At 57.6% G+C, this 15,457-nt stretch overlaps 1 protein-coding gene across 1 annotated transcript in view; it reads left to right on the forward strand.

The window, feature by feature from the left end:
* The first annotated feature begins 4,302 nt into the window (after positions 1–4,302).
* The window catches only part of PPIP5K1 (diphosphoinositol pentakisphosphate kinase 1), a 30,645-nt gene continuing 19,490 nt past the window's right edge, over positions 4,303–15,457 (forward strand). The window contains exons 1-18 of the mRNA XM_066635911.1: positions 4,303–4,881; positions 4,968–5,163; positions 5,250–5,340; positions 6,693–6,778; positions 7,191–7,345; positions 9,136–9,237; positions 9,382–9,543; positions 9,950–10,071; positions 10,253–10,354; positions 11,724–11,810; positions 11,964–12,039; positions 12,323–12,432; positions 12,715–12,800; positions 12,978–13,106; positions 13,995–14,116; positions 14,407–14,589; positions 14,918–15,059; positions 15,133–15,356. Coding sequence (XP_066492008.1) covers positions 4,729–4,881; positions 4,968–5,163; positions 5,250–5,340; positions 6,693–6,778; positions 7,191–7,345; positions 9,136–9,237; positions 9,382–9,543; positions 9,950–10,071; positions 10,253–10,354; positions 11,724–11,810; positions 11,964–12,039; positions 12,323–12,432; positions 12,715–12,800; positions 12,978–13,106; positions 13,995–14,116; positions 14,407–14,589; positions 14,918–15,059; positions 15,133–15,356 — 2,328 coding nt within the window. The 5' untranslated portion in view covers positions 4,303–4,728. The remainder of the gene's footprint in view (positions 4,882–4,967; positions 5,164–5,249; positions 5,341–6,692; positions 6,779–7,190; positions 7,346–9,135; positions 9,238–9,381; positions 9,544–9,949; positions 10,072–10,252; positions 10,355–11,723; positions 11,811–11,963; positions 12,040–12,322; positions 12,433–12,714; positions 12,801–12,977; positions 13,107–13,994; positions 14,117–14,406; positions 14,590–14,917; positions 15,060–15,132; positions 15,357–15,457) is intronic.

The raw sequence follows: 15,457 nt of genomic DNA on the forward strand, positions 1-15,457 counted from the left end.
AGGGAATGGCAGAGGTGTTGGATGGGTTTGCGCTGCAGGTCGATGAAGGCAGCCCTGGACTGCTGCTGCAAAGACTTCCTTTTAGGGACTCAGCACCACAAACCACTCTTGAGCACCCATTCACTGCTGATGACCCAAGATGGCAAAGAGCCCATGACCCCTGAGTTCCCCCTCCAGTGTTGCCTTCCAAAGAACAAAGAACTACTAAAGTGGGGGGGGGGGATCCTGGGCCTTGCTTGCCAGTGGGCAGGTGTGCCTTGGCCATTGGCGATACTGGTTCCTGTGCCACCTGGGTCCAGGACTACAGGGTGCTAAACCCCCTCCAAGTGCCAACCCTGGCAGGGGAAGGGGTGGGGAGCGAGGAAGATGGCACCATCCTCACAGGTGTGGCACTGTGGGGTATTTGCCCCTCTTGTCCCCTAGGAATGCCACTGGCTTTGGCAACTGCTCCCCCAAATGCACAGCCCCCTGTAGTCCTTCCTGCAGATCTACAGCACCATTTCAGACAGGAACAGCAGAGAAGCTTCAGGCAGGTCCTGAAGGCAGCTAATGAGTCTTTTCCTCTTGTGACCAACACACCAATTGGTCTGGTGTGACTGTGAGGAGCTGCGCTGGTCACCAGGGGCCCCCAGTGTGTCTCCCTTCAAGGGCAGAAAGGCGAGGACCAGACTTCCTGGCTTGTCCACACTTCTGGGCTGAGGCCAGAAAACGGCATGGAGTCAGACCTGGAGCATAATGGCACTGGCCGGGTTCCATCTCACTGAAATGTTTAGGAATTTTAAACCTGCCTTTCTGTGCAAGAACCTTGGCCCCTCCTCCCTCCTCCAGGGTTCCTTCTTCTCCACTGCAAATAGCTCCTCCTTCAGTCCAAAGCTTCAGCATCAAGAGGCTTCCTGGGGCTGGCCCCTAATGTAGGAGCTGAAAGCCAAGGCCAAGTGTACCTAGGTAGGGCTGGGGAAAGGTTGGCCAGCCAGGGTGTGGGGATGATAACATAAGAACAGCCCCACTGAATCAGGCCATAGGTCCATCTAGTCCAGCTTCCTGTATCTCACAGCAGCCCACCAAATGCCCCAGAGAGCACACCAGATAACAAGAGACCTCATCCTGGTGCCCTCCCTTGCATCTGGCATTCTGACATAGCCCATTTCTAAAATCAGGAGGTTGCACATGTACATCATGGCTTGTAACCCGTAATGGATTTTTCCTCCAGAAACTTGTCCAATCCCCTTTTAAAGGCATCCAGGCCAGATGCCATCACCACATCCTGTGGCAAGGAGTTTCACAGACCAATCACACGGCGAGTAAAGAAATAATTTGTTTGTCCTAACTCTCCCAACACTCAATTTTAGTGGATGTCCCCTGGTTCTGGTGTTATGGGAGAGTGTAAAGAGCATCTCTCTATCCACTTTATCCTTCCCATGCATAATTTTGTATGTCTCAATCATGTCCCCCCTCAGGTGTTTCCTGTCTAGGCTGAAGGGGCCCAAACGCCGTAGCCTTTTCTCATAAGGAAGGTGCCCCAGCCCAGTAATCATCTTAGTCGCTCTCTTTTGCACCTTTTCCATTTCCACTATGTCTTTTTTGAGATGCGGCGACCAGAACTGGACACAATACTCCAGATGTGGCCTTACCATCGATTTGTACAACGGCATTACAATATTAGCTGCTTTGTTCTCAATACTTTCTCTAATGATCCCAAGCATAGAATTGGCCTTCTTCACTGCCGCCGCACATTGGGTCGACACTTTCATCGACTTGTCCACCCCCCCCCCAAGATCTCTCTCCTGATCTGCCACAGACAGCTCAGAACCCATCAGCCTATATGTGAAGTTTTGAGTTTTTGCCCCAATGTGCATGACTTTACACTTACTTACATTGAAACGCATCTGCCATTTTGCTGCCCATTCTGCCAGTCTGGAGAGATCCTTCTGGAGCTCCTCACAATCACTTCTGGTCTTCACCACTCAGAAAAGAGCAGCAGAACCAACACCCAGAGCACAAGGTGACCAATTGCCTCTCCTGAAAAGGCTGGTTTGTGCACACTAAGGGAGACTGCTGGTTCCTATGGCTCCTCCTTGTCTTCTCTGGGCTGGGGTACAATCAAGACAGTTTTGTACTTCCCTTCTGGAGGTGCCTGGCAGGCCTCACAAAGCTGCAGATTTCTGGCATAAACAGTGCCTGCACCCACCACACAGAGGGCTTCTGGTGTGTATACAAAACAGGCAGATGGCGAAAGAGATAGGGCCATGGACATCCAGGTAAGGCTGCTTAGCCACAGTGGCAGGCAGGCTGTCCCAGCACCAGACAAGGCAGCATCCTGCTCTGACTTGTGCAACAAAAGACTGACGGCGGCGGGTCCTTTTTCTTCCAAAAGCTGGTCTGGCAAGAGATATATTGCCTGCCATATTCAGTATGCCCAGTTTCTGGCCCAGCAACACAGTTACAGACCAGCCAGGTGCAGGCTACAGAGAAAGTTCCAGCGGCCCGGTGTGGCATTTTTATTGGAAGCCACAGCTGCCTGACCTTGATGGAGGTAGAGCCAAATGCAGCAGAAAATTAAGATATTTTTGGCCTGGAAAACATACAGAATATGGAACTCACTGCCACAAGATGACTTCACAAGCTGGGTAGTAAAAAGTGATTTGACACCTGACTGCTGAATAGAACCTCTTTATTTGGATGTGGAACATCCTGAGTAGCAGTAGCTGCTGGTGGAAAGAAATTGGGGCCTACTCTAAGGGCACAATCCTAACCCCTTATGTCAGTGCTTTCCAGCACTGACATAAGGGCAATGCAGCATTGAGGTAAGGGAACAAACATTCCCTTACTTTGAGGAGGCCTCCATGAGTCATACCCAACTGCAGGATGCAGCACATGCCCCATTGGCACCGCTATGCCAGTGCTGGAAAGCACTGGCATAAGGGGTTAGGATTGCGCCCCAAGAGAGTTAAGGGACGTCCCTTAGCACTAAATATTAACATTTGAAAGAAGATTAAAAACGATAAAATATAAAAGAAATGCAGATCACAAAAACCAGGTCAGTGCTGAATTTAAGTGACAATTCATGGAAAACAGAAACATTTTGATGAGATGCTTGGTGCTGAACATTTCGATGTTTATGAATTGTGATGTCGGACAATTGCAAGGTCCTGAGTGTGTGGAGGTTCCCGTGTTATTAAGATGAGTTTAATACTGGCTAATGGCTTGTTAAAATATTTCATAGGTGACCCAAGACAACAATACTCTAATTCAGTCATCCCAAATTGGTGGGTGGGTCATGACCCACCCGCCTGGGAAGCACTGGCCAATGCCCCTTTAAGAGGCGGGGAGAAGAGAAAGGAAGTAATGCTATCCCCAGTATCCTGCTGCTGCCCAGGAGGGGGGGTTTACTACTTACTTGCAGCCAGCGCTACAATCCTGGGGCGTGCGAGTGGGGGCTCCACAGGGCTCCCCATACCTACAAAATTGTAAAAAGGGAAAAGAGGCATTTCGGGTTTCAGCAGCTGAATTTGCACCAAGTTTGCTGGAAACGGACTGTGAGGTTCCAGAAGGAGCCGCTGAAGCATTTTGACAAAATAACTTGCTTCTGAGTGAATCTTTGTACTTCTGACTGTCTGGATTTGGGTTTCTCGGGTCGCGCAATGCCAGAATAAAGCGCTGCAGTTCTCTCGGCTGCCGCGGCTCCTCAAGCGTTAGTTTCCTCCTTTCATCCTGTTCTGTGACTTGTAAGTGACACGCACCGCGTCTACCGGCGCCCATTTCCACGGGGACTGGGAGGCTGGGCATCCAGGTTCGGAGGGCTCCAGAGGCGGGTGTTGGGGGCGCAGAGCCGGTCTGGGGGACCCGACCTGCCGCGGCGGCCTGCGCAGGCAGCGGGGCCCCGTTTCCCACGCCCGGCCCTGCACGGCCCCTGGAAGGAGCTGCGGGCGGGCGCCTTCCGGAGCCGCTGCGTGCCCCCCTCGCCCGGCCCAGGCCCGGCTTCGGCGCGCCCCCGGCGGCTGCGCCCCCAGGAGCTTCCCCGGGGCAGGCAGGCAGTTCGACCGCTGCGTGCAGCGCCGCCTTCGCCCGCCAGGGGCCGCCCGCCCCGCGGTGGAGAGGCGCCGCCGACGGACCAGCGCGCCCCGCGTCCATTGGGCGGCCCTGGCGTCAGCGCCGCCGATTGGCCGGCGCTCGGCGTGGCGCTTCCCGGCGAGGCTGTGCTGCCAGGACAGGGCGGGCGCGCGGCCGGGCAGGTGAGCGGCGGGGGACGCGCCAGCACGCCGACGCCCCCAGCCGCGGGAGGAGCCCGGCGCCGGTGCGGGGAGCTGTTCGCCGCGGCCACGGAGGAGGCCCGCGAGGGCCCAGCGCGCCTGGCAGCGCTGGCGCGCCCGCCCCGCCCCTCGTGTGGATGCGGGTGGGGCCGGACGTGGCCCGGGAGCGGCTGCTCCTCCCCCTCCCGGCGTCCCCGCAAGCAGCTGCCCGACGCAGGCCCCGGGCCGCCCTCGGCCGGCTCCTCCGCAGGCCGAGCCGGGCTCTGAGCAGGGCGGGCTGAGCGTCCCCCTCCCGCTCGCAGGTCGCCGGTCCCCGAAGAGCCTCCCCGAGTGCGCCGCGCCGCTAGCCGGGGACCTGCGGCGCTTTGAGGGCCGCCTAGCGCGCCCCGGCCGGGCTCCCTCCCTGCTCCCGGGGCCTGCCCGTCCCGCCTGACTCCGGCTCGCTTGCAGAGCGGGATGGTTGGCCAGCCGGGCTGGCATGTCGTCCTGGACGACCACCCTGGAGGGCGCAGCGGCTGCTCCCCGGTTCTTTGTGGGTTCCCGAGATGAAGAGGCGGACTGCCCGGAACCGGACCTGAGCATGGCCGAGCCCGACTTCTTCGAAGACGAGGAGGAAGGGGGCGGGGAGTCGGTAAGGGCCTGCCCTGCCCTGCGGGAGGAGGGAGCCGCGGCCTGGCCTGGCCTGGCCTGGCGCCAACCGTCTGCTGCCTCCTTCAGCCTCCGGAGCAGCAGATCGTGGTGGGCATCTGCGCCATGAGCAAGAAGTCCAAGTCGAAGCCCATGACACAGATCCTGCAGCGCCTGTGCAAGTTTGAGTACATCGCGGTGGTGATCATGGGGGAGGACGTCATTCTGAACGAGCCCGTGGAGAACTGGCCGCCCTGCGACTGCCTCATCTCCTTCCACTCCAAAGGTGGAGGCTCCCCCCACACCCCTGGCTGCTTTGCCCCACAGTGCCTGTGGCTTGACCGCGGCTTCTCCTCCTCTGTTGTCTTCCAGGGTTCCCACTGGATAAGGCCGTGGCTTACGCCAAGCTTCGCAATCCTTTCCTGATTAACGACCTTGATATGCAGTATTATATCCAGGACAGGTAGGGTGCAGCTGGGGTCCCCTGACATGGTGGAACCCCTCCAGCTGCCCTTTCCCAGGGCTGGGTGTGGTCAGGGTGTCACCTGCCAACCTGTAAGGATGAATTCGCCCCCCAATTCCGCTGCTGACCTGCCAGGGTGCCACCTACCAGTGTGCACCGGGCCACCCACACCTGCTTCTGCTCTGCCCCAGTTCTCAGTTGGGAGCTCCTGGGAGCAGAACCTCTTGGCTTCCAGCAGTTTCTCTGCCGGCCCCTTTTGGAGACATGGGAGCAGACGGCAGTACATGCTTCCCATCCTCTCTAGGCACCGAAGCCTGGCAGGTGGCGGAGAGCAGGGCAACTGCTGCCTGAGACGAGGGGTTCAACCAGCCTTGTGACTGGGCAGCTCTTGTGGAAGATCTCAGTTAAGTTTGGAAGGATATAGCTGGCCTTTGGTGGTGCTTCGGAAGCTGGTGTGGGACTGAGCAGGACTTTGGGTGTTGGAGGGCAGTGGATGAGCAGGTTAGAGCTTCAGGGTCAGCAAGGTCTAAGCGGGCAGGTGCAACATAAGTAGCTATATGTAGTTTTGCCCTTGAAACTACAAAGGAAGTGCTTGAGGTTCGTTACTCAGAGTGCTACATCCCAATTTAACACTCTGAGGGAAGGTATAGCAGACAACAGCTTGTATAACAGCTCCTTATAGCAGACAACAGCTGGTACCAAAGTAAGGCAGCAAGGAGGCCGTTGCCTCAGATCATGCGCAAGTGTAACTAGAAGCAGCTAACTTTTTACACTCATTTCAACTCATAGGCGTGGCTAGCAAAATTAAGGGGACAAGGATCCAGTAACTTTCCACTTTCACTGCTCAGTCACCCACCCACTGGCCTGTCCTTCCACTCTTTACCATAATGAGCTGGACCATACTGGAGAGATAAGAGACCACAGGTACTTTGAAGTAGGTCACCTTTGCTCTGAGGTATTGTTGTTGCAGACTGACTTTTGAGGCCCAGCTATCTCTAGGACAAGACAATGGGTGAGGGGTGGCTTGCAGCTTCTTGCTAACAGGCATCTTTAAAGACAGAGTCAGAACTGATGTTAAAATAGCGTTATTTTGGCCAGAGTTTAGTGAGAGCTCTTGGCTCACTGCATCAGTACCTTTTGCACCATTAGTGCAGGGGGTACTGTCTGGGTTCCCAGTGTTGCTCATCCCCTCTGAGACTGAGGGCTTGTCTTGTCTCCCCCCCCCCCCCCCCGCCTGCAGCCCAGAGAGGATCCGCTGTGCTGTGATGAAGGGAAGTGGGCAGGGTAGCAGACCAAGAGGGTCCTCCCTGCTGGCAGTCTTCCCTGCCTTCAGGTGCTCTGTGTCTCTGCAGGCGGGAGGTGTACCGGATCCTTCAGGAAGAGGGAATAGACCTGCCCCGCTATGCTGTGCTTAACCGAGATCCTGACAAGCCGGAGGGTGAGTGGGCTGCCAGGTCGTGTGGGGGGGGGAAGGGCTGCAGGTTCTGCTTGTGGCTTGGAGGTGGTGGCTGCAGGAGCGTTGTTGAGGCAGGCTGGGCTGGCTCCGAGACTGCTGCAGTAGGAGCAGTGATCAGCAGGCGCACTCAGGGTGTTTGCCTCCTGGGGCTGCGTCACCAGTGATAGGCTTCTTAGACCACTCTTGCCACCAGCCCCCATTCCCTGTTTCACATGAGGGGGCAGCTTCGGAAGCAGCCCTGCATGCTCCCCCATTTTGCCAGGGTCCTGGTGTCCTTGCCATGCAGCGCGGTCCCTTTGTGGCCCTGGAGCGGCACCTGTGCTCCGGCCTCCTGGCCTAGTGAGGAGGGGCTATCAGGCCCTTTGCGTCTGACACAGCCCTGCTCTTGCTGCAGAGTGCAACCTCGTGGAGGGGGAGGATCAGGTGGAGGTGAATGGTTCCATCTTCCCCAAGCCCTTCGTGGAGAAACCTGTTAGCGCTGAGGACCACAATGTCTACATCTACTATCCCACCTCCGCAGGCGGGGGCAGCCAACGCCTCTTTCGCAAGGTGAGGTGGGGGTCCTGGTGAGGAGGAGCAGGCCGGCTGGACAAGAGGCTTGCCTTGACGGCTGCTGTGTGGCTGTGCAGGATTCCAGGGCTGTGCTGGCTTTGCAGCTGCAATGGGGGGTGTGGGGCAGAGTCTGATGTGTTCATGGAACAGCAGCAGCAACTGGAGCTGAGCTGGAACCTCACCAGCTGGGGGCAGCTCCAAGCACGCTGTTCTTTGGCTCTGTGCAGCCAGTGTTGACTGGGCCTCCTGTAGCCCAGAGTGAGTACTTCCTTGTTCTCTCCACTGCGATCTCTGCGATCTGTTCCCAGTTGTGTTCCTTCTGTGTATGGGACTCAATAAGGGGGTGGTGGGGTGCTTCCTCCTCTTGGGTATGTTGGAGAGGCAGAGCATGGACCCTAGGAGCAGGAGAGGCTCCTCGGACAAGGCCTATGAGCCCCCATGCTGAAGACTCTTGCCTGACCGGCCCCAAGCAGCAGGGGTTCGCTGTCCCCGCACTGCCCAGCAACCCAGGCCCCACGGGGATGCATCAGGTCTGCTGCAGAGGCTCCTCTCTGCCAGGGTCCACTCAAGAGACTTGCAGGGAGTAGGTTGGCAGCAGATGGGGAGCCTCCTCTATGCGCCCCCCCCCCACCAGGCAGCAAGCAGAGCAGAGTCGTCCCCTGGCTTTGTTGTGGCTGCATGTGGCGCTCGGGGAGGGGGGGGGGAGTGCTTGCCTGGTGTTGCCTGGCTTCTGGGCAAAGGTGGCTGGGGTATGCATACACATTCCAAGAATGGGGGGGGGGGGAGTGTTTGTCAGTAGGGATCTTTGCAGGGTTTGTTCCAGCTCTTCCTTGTCCAAACCAGACCTCACTGCTGTCCTGAAAGGTTGTGAGGTGTTCTTGTTTAGGCAGAGGTGGGCCAAGTTTTGTTCTATTTATTCACATAAAACTTGTGCTCCCTGATTTCATGTTCTATCAAAGGAGCAAAAAGATGTCCTACAGCAGATATCCAAACAATACCATAGACATTGAGCACACTGAAGGATAATTTGGCACTTGAGCAATGGAGAAAACGGAATTGACTGCCAGGAGCACAGGCAGGGAGCACCTCTCAGTCTCTGCCAAGCCAGGGGAAGCCACCTTGTGCTTACTGTCTACTCAGAGAGAGAATTGACAGTCGCTGCCAGGTCTCTCCACAGCCTGAGAAGACTCAGAATCCTCCCTCCACTCCCAGCCCCAGAGTGTGAGTGGTGGGGCACAGTCTCAGGTGACCAAGGTGGTGGACGGGCAGGTTTTGTGTGGCATGAAGCGCCCTTTGCACATCCAGGCCTTGACAGGTCTGAGCTGGCACCTTGCCAGCAAAAGGTGGTGGAGATTTTTTTCCCTGATCCCCCCCTGATTTTTTCTCTGTTTTTCATCGTTCGGTCTAAAAAGAGTTGGAAGTGTGCCCTGGCCAAGCAGCATAACTCTTTACAAACAGTGAATGGTGTTCCACAGCACTCTTCAGAAAACCGGCAGGCAGGAGAGAAGTGTCCTAAAGGAGACCAGAGCTCTGCTAGCATGGCTGCTTGTCTCTTGGCCACACTTCTGCCTGTCTGTTGGGCAGGGGGCCATTCCTAGGGTGGGCAGTGGGACCTTGCTGAGGCACATCAGGCATGGGACTCTGCCTCTAGAGGGCTTGCGGGTCCCCCTTGGCATGGGAGGGCATGCCAGAGGCTTCCGCCTGGCCCCCCCATGCTGCCTGCCTGCAACTCGCCCGTGGGCTTCTCCTCCACTGCACGCACTCGCTGAGTTTTCCTTCTCTTCCAGATTGGGAGCCGGAGCAGCGTCTACTCTCCAGAGAGCAGCGTCAGGAAAACAGGGTCGTATATCTATGAGGAGTTCATGCCTACAGACGGCACAGATGTCAAGGTGGGGGGAGGAGATGGGGGAAGGACAGATGAAGCAAGAAATCCTAACATAGAGAATTCCTCCAGAATTCCCATTGGGTGATGGAGGGTGTGGGGAGAATTGGCCGGGACTCAGGAGTGGCACCTCTTGGCTTCTGGGGCACAGGTGTATACAGTTGGCCCAGACTATGCTCATGCAGAGGCCCGGAAGTCTCCTGCTCTTGATGGAAAGGTGGAGCGGGACAGTGAAGGGAAAGAGATTCGCTACCCAGTGATGTTGACAGCCATGGAAAAGCTGGTGGCCAGAAAGGTCTGCGTGGCCTTCAAGGTGAGCCTCCCCCCCCCCCAGGGCTTTGGCTTTCCTTCTGGCTCTTGGGGCAGAGGGCCTTGAGCTTTCTTCCCTCAAGTCTTCCTCCCCCTCAAGTGGACCCACTGGGAGCATCGGGCCCTTTGCATGCGCCTGTCTGCCTCCATGTTGCCAGCCCGTCCTGTCTGGGGTGCCCCGAGGGGGAGCACTTTAGGAGCTCTTGCATATCTACCCTTGCACCAGCCCTGGCAGAGGCTTCCAGGGGGCTCTTTGTGCTCCCAGAACCTCTGCCGTTTCTGACAAAGCGGCTCCAAGGCTGGGAGGGCCACCCAGGTTGGTTTGCTGTGGCCGGGCCAGAGTCTGCTTGTCTGTGGTCCTGGCGCACAAGCCTGCTGGACACCCTGGTGTCCCCTTTTGCCCCCTGCAGCAGACGGTGTGTGGCTTTGACCTCCTGCGGGCCAACGGGCATTCGTTTGTCTGTGACGTCAATGGTTTCAGCTTTGTGAAGAACTCCATGAAGTACTACGATGACTGTGCCAAGATCCTAGGGTGTGTGGGGCTTCTGGCAGACAGCATGCAGGGCCCTCTTCAAGGGCCCCTCCAGCCCCAGCCAAACCTGCCTCACCCTGGCACCTAAAAGTCACCACTGGCTGGAGTGGGTGGGTGGGCTGGGCATGGCAGTGGTCCTGGCGGGGTCTGCATTCTCTCCTGCTCTTTCTCTCCTCCCCAGGAACATTGTAATGCGTGAACTGGCCCCCCAGTTCCAGATCCCCTGGTCCATCCCCACTGAGGCAGAGGACATTCCTATTGTGCCCACGACATCAGGGACAATGTGAGTACTGCAGGGCTTGGCGTTATTGGGCTGGGGCTTCCTGTAGGAGCTGGTGGGGCGCAGCATTCAGAGCTTGTGCTGTTGGGAGAAAGGGAGACACTGTGAGACATGGTGTGGTGTTTGGACAGCAGGGGTGGGCAGGCTCTCCTTCAGAGGAGGAAGGGGGGAAGACTGCGAAGGTGGGCCTTGCACCAGACTTTCTGCTGCTTCTGCTTGGAGAGTCAGTTCCCTCCCAGTTTCTGTCTTTTCTTGCTAGGTTCTGCATCCTTTTCAGAGAGTCTTGCGTTGGGAGGTTGCTGCTTTCTCTGCCTTTAGCTCCCCCCCCAACCCATCCCTGAATCAAAAGAAGCCTTGCTGTAGAGCAGCCAAATGAGGAATCAAATTGTCCTCTTGAAATGAGCCTCATCGCATAGACTCACTGAATGTCTGAGTTGGAAGGATAATTGCTGGTTGTCTAGTCCAGTCCCCGCTCAGTTGAGGTGAAGACAGTGTCCCTGACAGGTGGTTGTCTGGTCTCTGCTGGAAAATGTCCAGTAATAGAGAGTCCACAGTGGTACCGGGCAGATTGTTCTAGTGCTGGATAGTTCCTACAGTTCGAAAGTCCTTCCTGTTTGACTTCGTTCTGCTCCGTAATTTCAATAAGGTGCCTGAGGGGGGCTTGACTGAGACATACAAAATTGTGCACGGGATGGGTAATGTGTGTGAGAGAATATCCCTCTATCCACAACACCAGAACCAGGGAACATCTACTGAAATTGACAGGTGGGAGAATCAGAACAGACAATAAGAAATGTTTATTTACCGAGCGTGTGTTTAATCTGTGGAACTCCTTGCCACAGGATATGGTGATGGCATCTAAATCAGATGCCCTTAAAAGGGGACTGGACAGATGGAGGAAGGATCATCACAAGTGACAAGTCACAATGACTGTATGCGTTGAAGCTCCATCACTTTCCTGGAAGTATTCCCCACTGAATCCAGTGGAACTTACTTCTAAGTAGGCAGGCCTAGGGAAACATCAGGAGCAGCAACCCCCTGTCCCCTTTCCAGCAGGAAGAGGGAGGGTTGCCCCCCCCCCAACCTGGCAGAGCGAAATATCCAGGAAAAGCTGTTCTCACTGCTACCTCAAGCAAGGGGGGTGGACGGCTGCCTTTGAGAGCCGAGGGCGAGCGGTGGACAGGGACCACCATGTCTCTTCTGAGGTCTCAAGGCTCACCAAAGCCAAGAATCATGTGGGACTTCCCACCATATGGTCAAAGACCCACATGACAGACATTGCTGGGAATGGATGGGCCAGAGGGAGGCAGTGCCCCCCGAGCAGACCATGGACAGTGTGCCTGACACAGCACATTGGACGCTTTGCCCGCAGGATGGAGCTGCGCTGCGTCATTGCTGTCATACGGCATGGTGATCGCACCCCTAAGCAGAAAATGAAGATGGAGGTGAAGCACCCCAGGTAGCTGGAGAAAGGGGTGAGAAGGAGGGGTGCCCTCAGGGTCTGGGGGGCCGCCCCTCTGTCAAGCACCCTTCTGGTTTGCTCCTAGCTTCTGGAGGCCTTGCTCTCCTGGCTGGCCCTGCAGCTGCCTTAAGCCTGTCTCTGCCCCTGCAGGTTCTTTGCACTGTTTGAGAAGTACGAGGGCTACAAGACTGGGAAACTGAAACTGAAGAGACCGGAGCAGCTTCAGGTGAGGGGAGGTCCTCTGGAGTGGGACAGGGAGGTGGGGGTCTTGCTCTGCCTGCATGTTGCAAGGCAGCTCTGGCAGGTCTGGCTCTGCCTGTGTGTAGCAAGGGAGCTCTGGAAGGCACCAGGGCTGTTGAACGAAGGCTCTCTGTTGGCCTGTAAGGAAGGGAGGGAGGAGGGCATTAGCAGTTGCCTGTGTGTGTGAGGGGGGAGGCTGCCCTGGGCCTAGGACGATGGGCCTCTGCTGTATGGGTCCAGGCAAGACCAGGCCCTCTGCCTTCTGCCAGGAGGTGCTGGACATTGCCCGCTTGCTGGTGTTGGAGCCGGGCACTCAGGAGGACAGCGAGACCGAGGAGCGAAAGTCCAAGCTGGAGCAGCTCAAGACCGTCTTAGAGATGTGAGAAGGGGCGAGAGAAAAGTCTCTTGGGGGGAGGGCCAGGCCTGGCAGCAGTTCTGTCTCAAGGCCCTTTGGTGCCCCACTGTGTGGGATGCCTGGTGGCTCCTCTGCTATCAGGGTGCTGGGTCTTGGGCCTCAGCTGGAAGCAGCCTGTGAGGTGTGCAGGGCCAAGGAGAGATGTGGGAGTGGAGGGGTGGGTACTGGCTTGGCTGCAGTGCAGGTGCCGGGGGAACCTCCTTTCATGCCAGGATGTGGGTCTTGTTCTTTCTTTCCTTGTGGCAGGTATGGGCACTTCTCTGGCATTAACCGCAAGGTGCAGCTGACATATCTGCCCCACGGACGCCCGAAGGCCTCCAGTGAAGACGAAGGCAGGTGTCTGGTTGGAAGGAGGTTGGCCCTTGAACCTCCAAGGAGTAGGCACTCTGCCACTGCTTAGTGTTGGATATGTTGCCCCTGATGCTGCCAACGCGGTCTCCTCCAAACACCTACCCCCCTCTCAAGGCATGAGAAGCTGGACGGGGTTGACGCTGCCTCTCTGCCCTCAGACGCTCGTAAGGAGGCCTCGCCGTCGCTGCTGCTGGTGCTGAAGTGGGGGGGAGAGCTGACACCAACTGGCAGAGTTCAGGCGGAGGAACTGGGCCGGGCCTTCCGCTGCATGTACCCAGGGGGCCAAGGTGAGGCCAGGTGTGGGGAGCAGCCTTGGCTTTCTTGGAAGGTTACAGGGAAAGGCTGCACAGCCTCTGAGCTCGGGGGAGTGGCCTTTGGGACCACCAGTGTTGACCTCTCACAGTCAGGCCTTTCTTATGGTTCCACAGGGGCTTCCTTGCCTTTGTGTCTTGATGTGCAACACCTGTGTCCCCTGGGGGCTGATGTACTCCTAACGCTGGGTTTTGATTCCTGGCCGAATGTGCCTCCATTGCAGATAGAAAGGCAGAGGGAACTGGATGGAGCGGGTGGCAGTTACTGGAAGCTCTTCTTCCGCTCAGCTGGGCGTCCCACACCGCTCCCTCCTTCCCACACCCCTTCCCGCTCTGTCTGCCTCCCAGCCCCTGGAACTGGCCTTGGGCTGGCATGTCTGGGAGGTGATGATGTGATACCAGGGGTGCTTGGAGCAGTTCCAGTCACGCAGGGGTTGGACTGGGCTGCAGACAAGCTCCTTGGCCTGAGGGACGCCTCACTAAGCGGGAAGGCAGTTGTTACTTTTTAACGACTCATCGTCATCCTTTCAAAAAAAACAAGATTGCTCGTTAGCATAAGTGACGGGGTGGGCTGCAGAAAGAAGATGGGTGGGATGCAAGAAGTTCGTCTCACGTGGAACGTGGCCCCAGCGCAGCAGCAGCAGCAGCAGCAGCTGCTCCTCATTGGAAGCGGCTGAAGCCCTGGAAGGGGCCAGTCGCTTGCCGCATCCCACCACGGAGGCACCAAGGTGCAGAGGTGTGCCGGAATTGCACCCTGGAGCCCTGCGACCTCCTTCTACCCACCCACACCTGTGGGGCAGGGTGGAAGCTGCTTTGGGCTGCATGCAGGTGCCCCGAATTGGCACGGAGCTGTTCTGCACACAGGGGACTATGCCGGCTTCCCAGGCTGCGGCCTCCTCCGCCTGCACAGCACCTACCGCCATGATCTTAAGATCTACGCTTCAGATGAAGGCAGAGTCCAGATGACAGCTGCAGCCTTTGCAAAGGTGCCTCTCCCTGCCCTCCCTGGTGCCAGTGGGCAGTCTGTCTGCCGGGAGATGCCGGTGGGTCGGTGGGGGGGAATTGCAGCACCCTCGGCCGGTCTTAGGGCCCTGGGCAGCTGAACAGTGACTGGCCGGTGTAACAGCCATCTCCTGTTGGGTGGTAGGAGGGCCTGGCCAAGAGCTGTTGCAGCTGGTCCCAGGGACGGGCTGCAGGAGACAGTCCTTGGTGCCACCTGGGGGTTCTCCTGGACAACCCCCCCCCCCATTATCAGGGCTTCTCCCACACTCTGCAGGGCCTCCTCGCCCTGGAGGGGGAGCTGACACCCATCCTGGTGCAGATGGTGAAGAGTGCCAACATGAACGGTCTTTTGGACAGCGACAGCGACTCCCTGAGCAGCTGCCAGCATCGGGTGAAGGCCCGCCTGCGGGAGATCATGCAGAAGGACGCGCCATTCGGAGGAGAGGACTACGAGAAGGTGCTGGACAGGGCTCGGGTGCTGGTTGTGCCCTGGGCTTCTGGCCTCCTTGTGCTGGGCCCCTCCGGAGGGCTCCCTTACCCAGCCTCTGGCTATGTCCAGCACAAGGGGCAGGCCTGCACCTGGTGTCTTCCTGCTTTCATGGCCATTGTTTGGTCAGAACGGTAGAGGGCTCCTTGGCCCCAATCCTGCTGTTGGTGACACCCTGTGTGGGGTGCAGGGGGAGAGGGGTGTGTTGGCTGCTGTGGATGGGGGCAGCCTGCAGAGGACCACAGCATTCAAGCCCGCGAGGCAGCCAAGCATCCTTTGCTTTGTTGCTGGCCTCCAGCTAGCACCCACAGGAAGCACCTCATTGGTCAAGTCCATGGGCCTCATCCGGAATCCTGTGGAGGTCTGTGACCAGGTCTTTGACCTGATTGAACGCCTCACCTCCCAGATCCAGAAGCGACTGGAAGATCCAAAATCTGCAGGTGAGGAGTGGCTGCAGGGTGGGGCTGGGTGTGTGGCCACCCAGCGGTGACCCTAGGTGTGTGGCTTCTTTAGACCTGCAGCTCTACCACGGAGAGACGCTGGAACTGATGCTGCAGCGCTGGCAGAAGCTGGAGCGGGACTTCCGGTTGAAGGACCGGCGGTATGACATCAGCAAGATCCCCGACATTTATGACTGCGTCAAGTATGACCTGCAGCACAACCCAACCCTCTGTCTGGAGGGCGCCTCCGAGCTGTTCCGGCTGTCCAAGGCCCTGGCTGACGTCGTCATCCCCCAGGTGTGCCCTGCAGGGCTGGAGCTCCGGGTGGGATGGGAGTGTGTGCTGCCAGTCTGCATGTCAGGACTGGGGGTGCCTTGGTGCCCACCTGGTGCCCCTCC

Source organism: Tiliqua scincoides, chromosome 8 (assembly GCF_035046505.1).
Source record: "Tiliqua scincoides isolate rTilSci1 chromosome 8, rTilSci1.hap2, whole genome shotgun sequence".
NCBI classification, from domain to species: Eukaryota; Metazoa; Chordata; class Lepidosauria; order Squamata; family Scincidae; genus Tiliqua; species Tiliqua scincoides.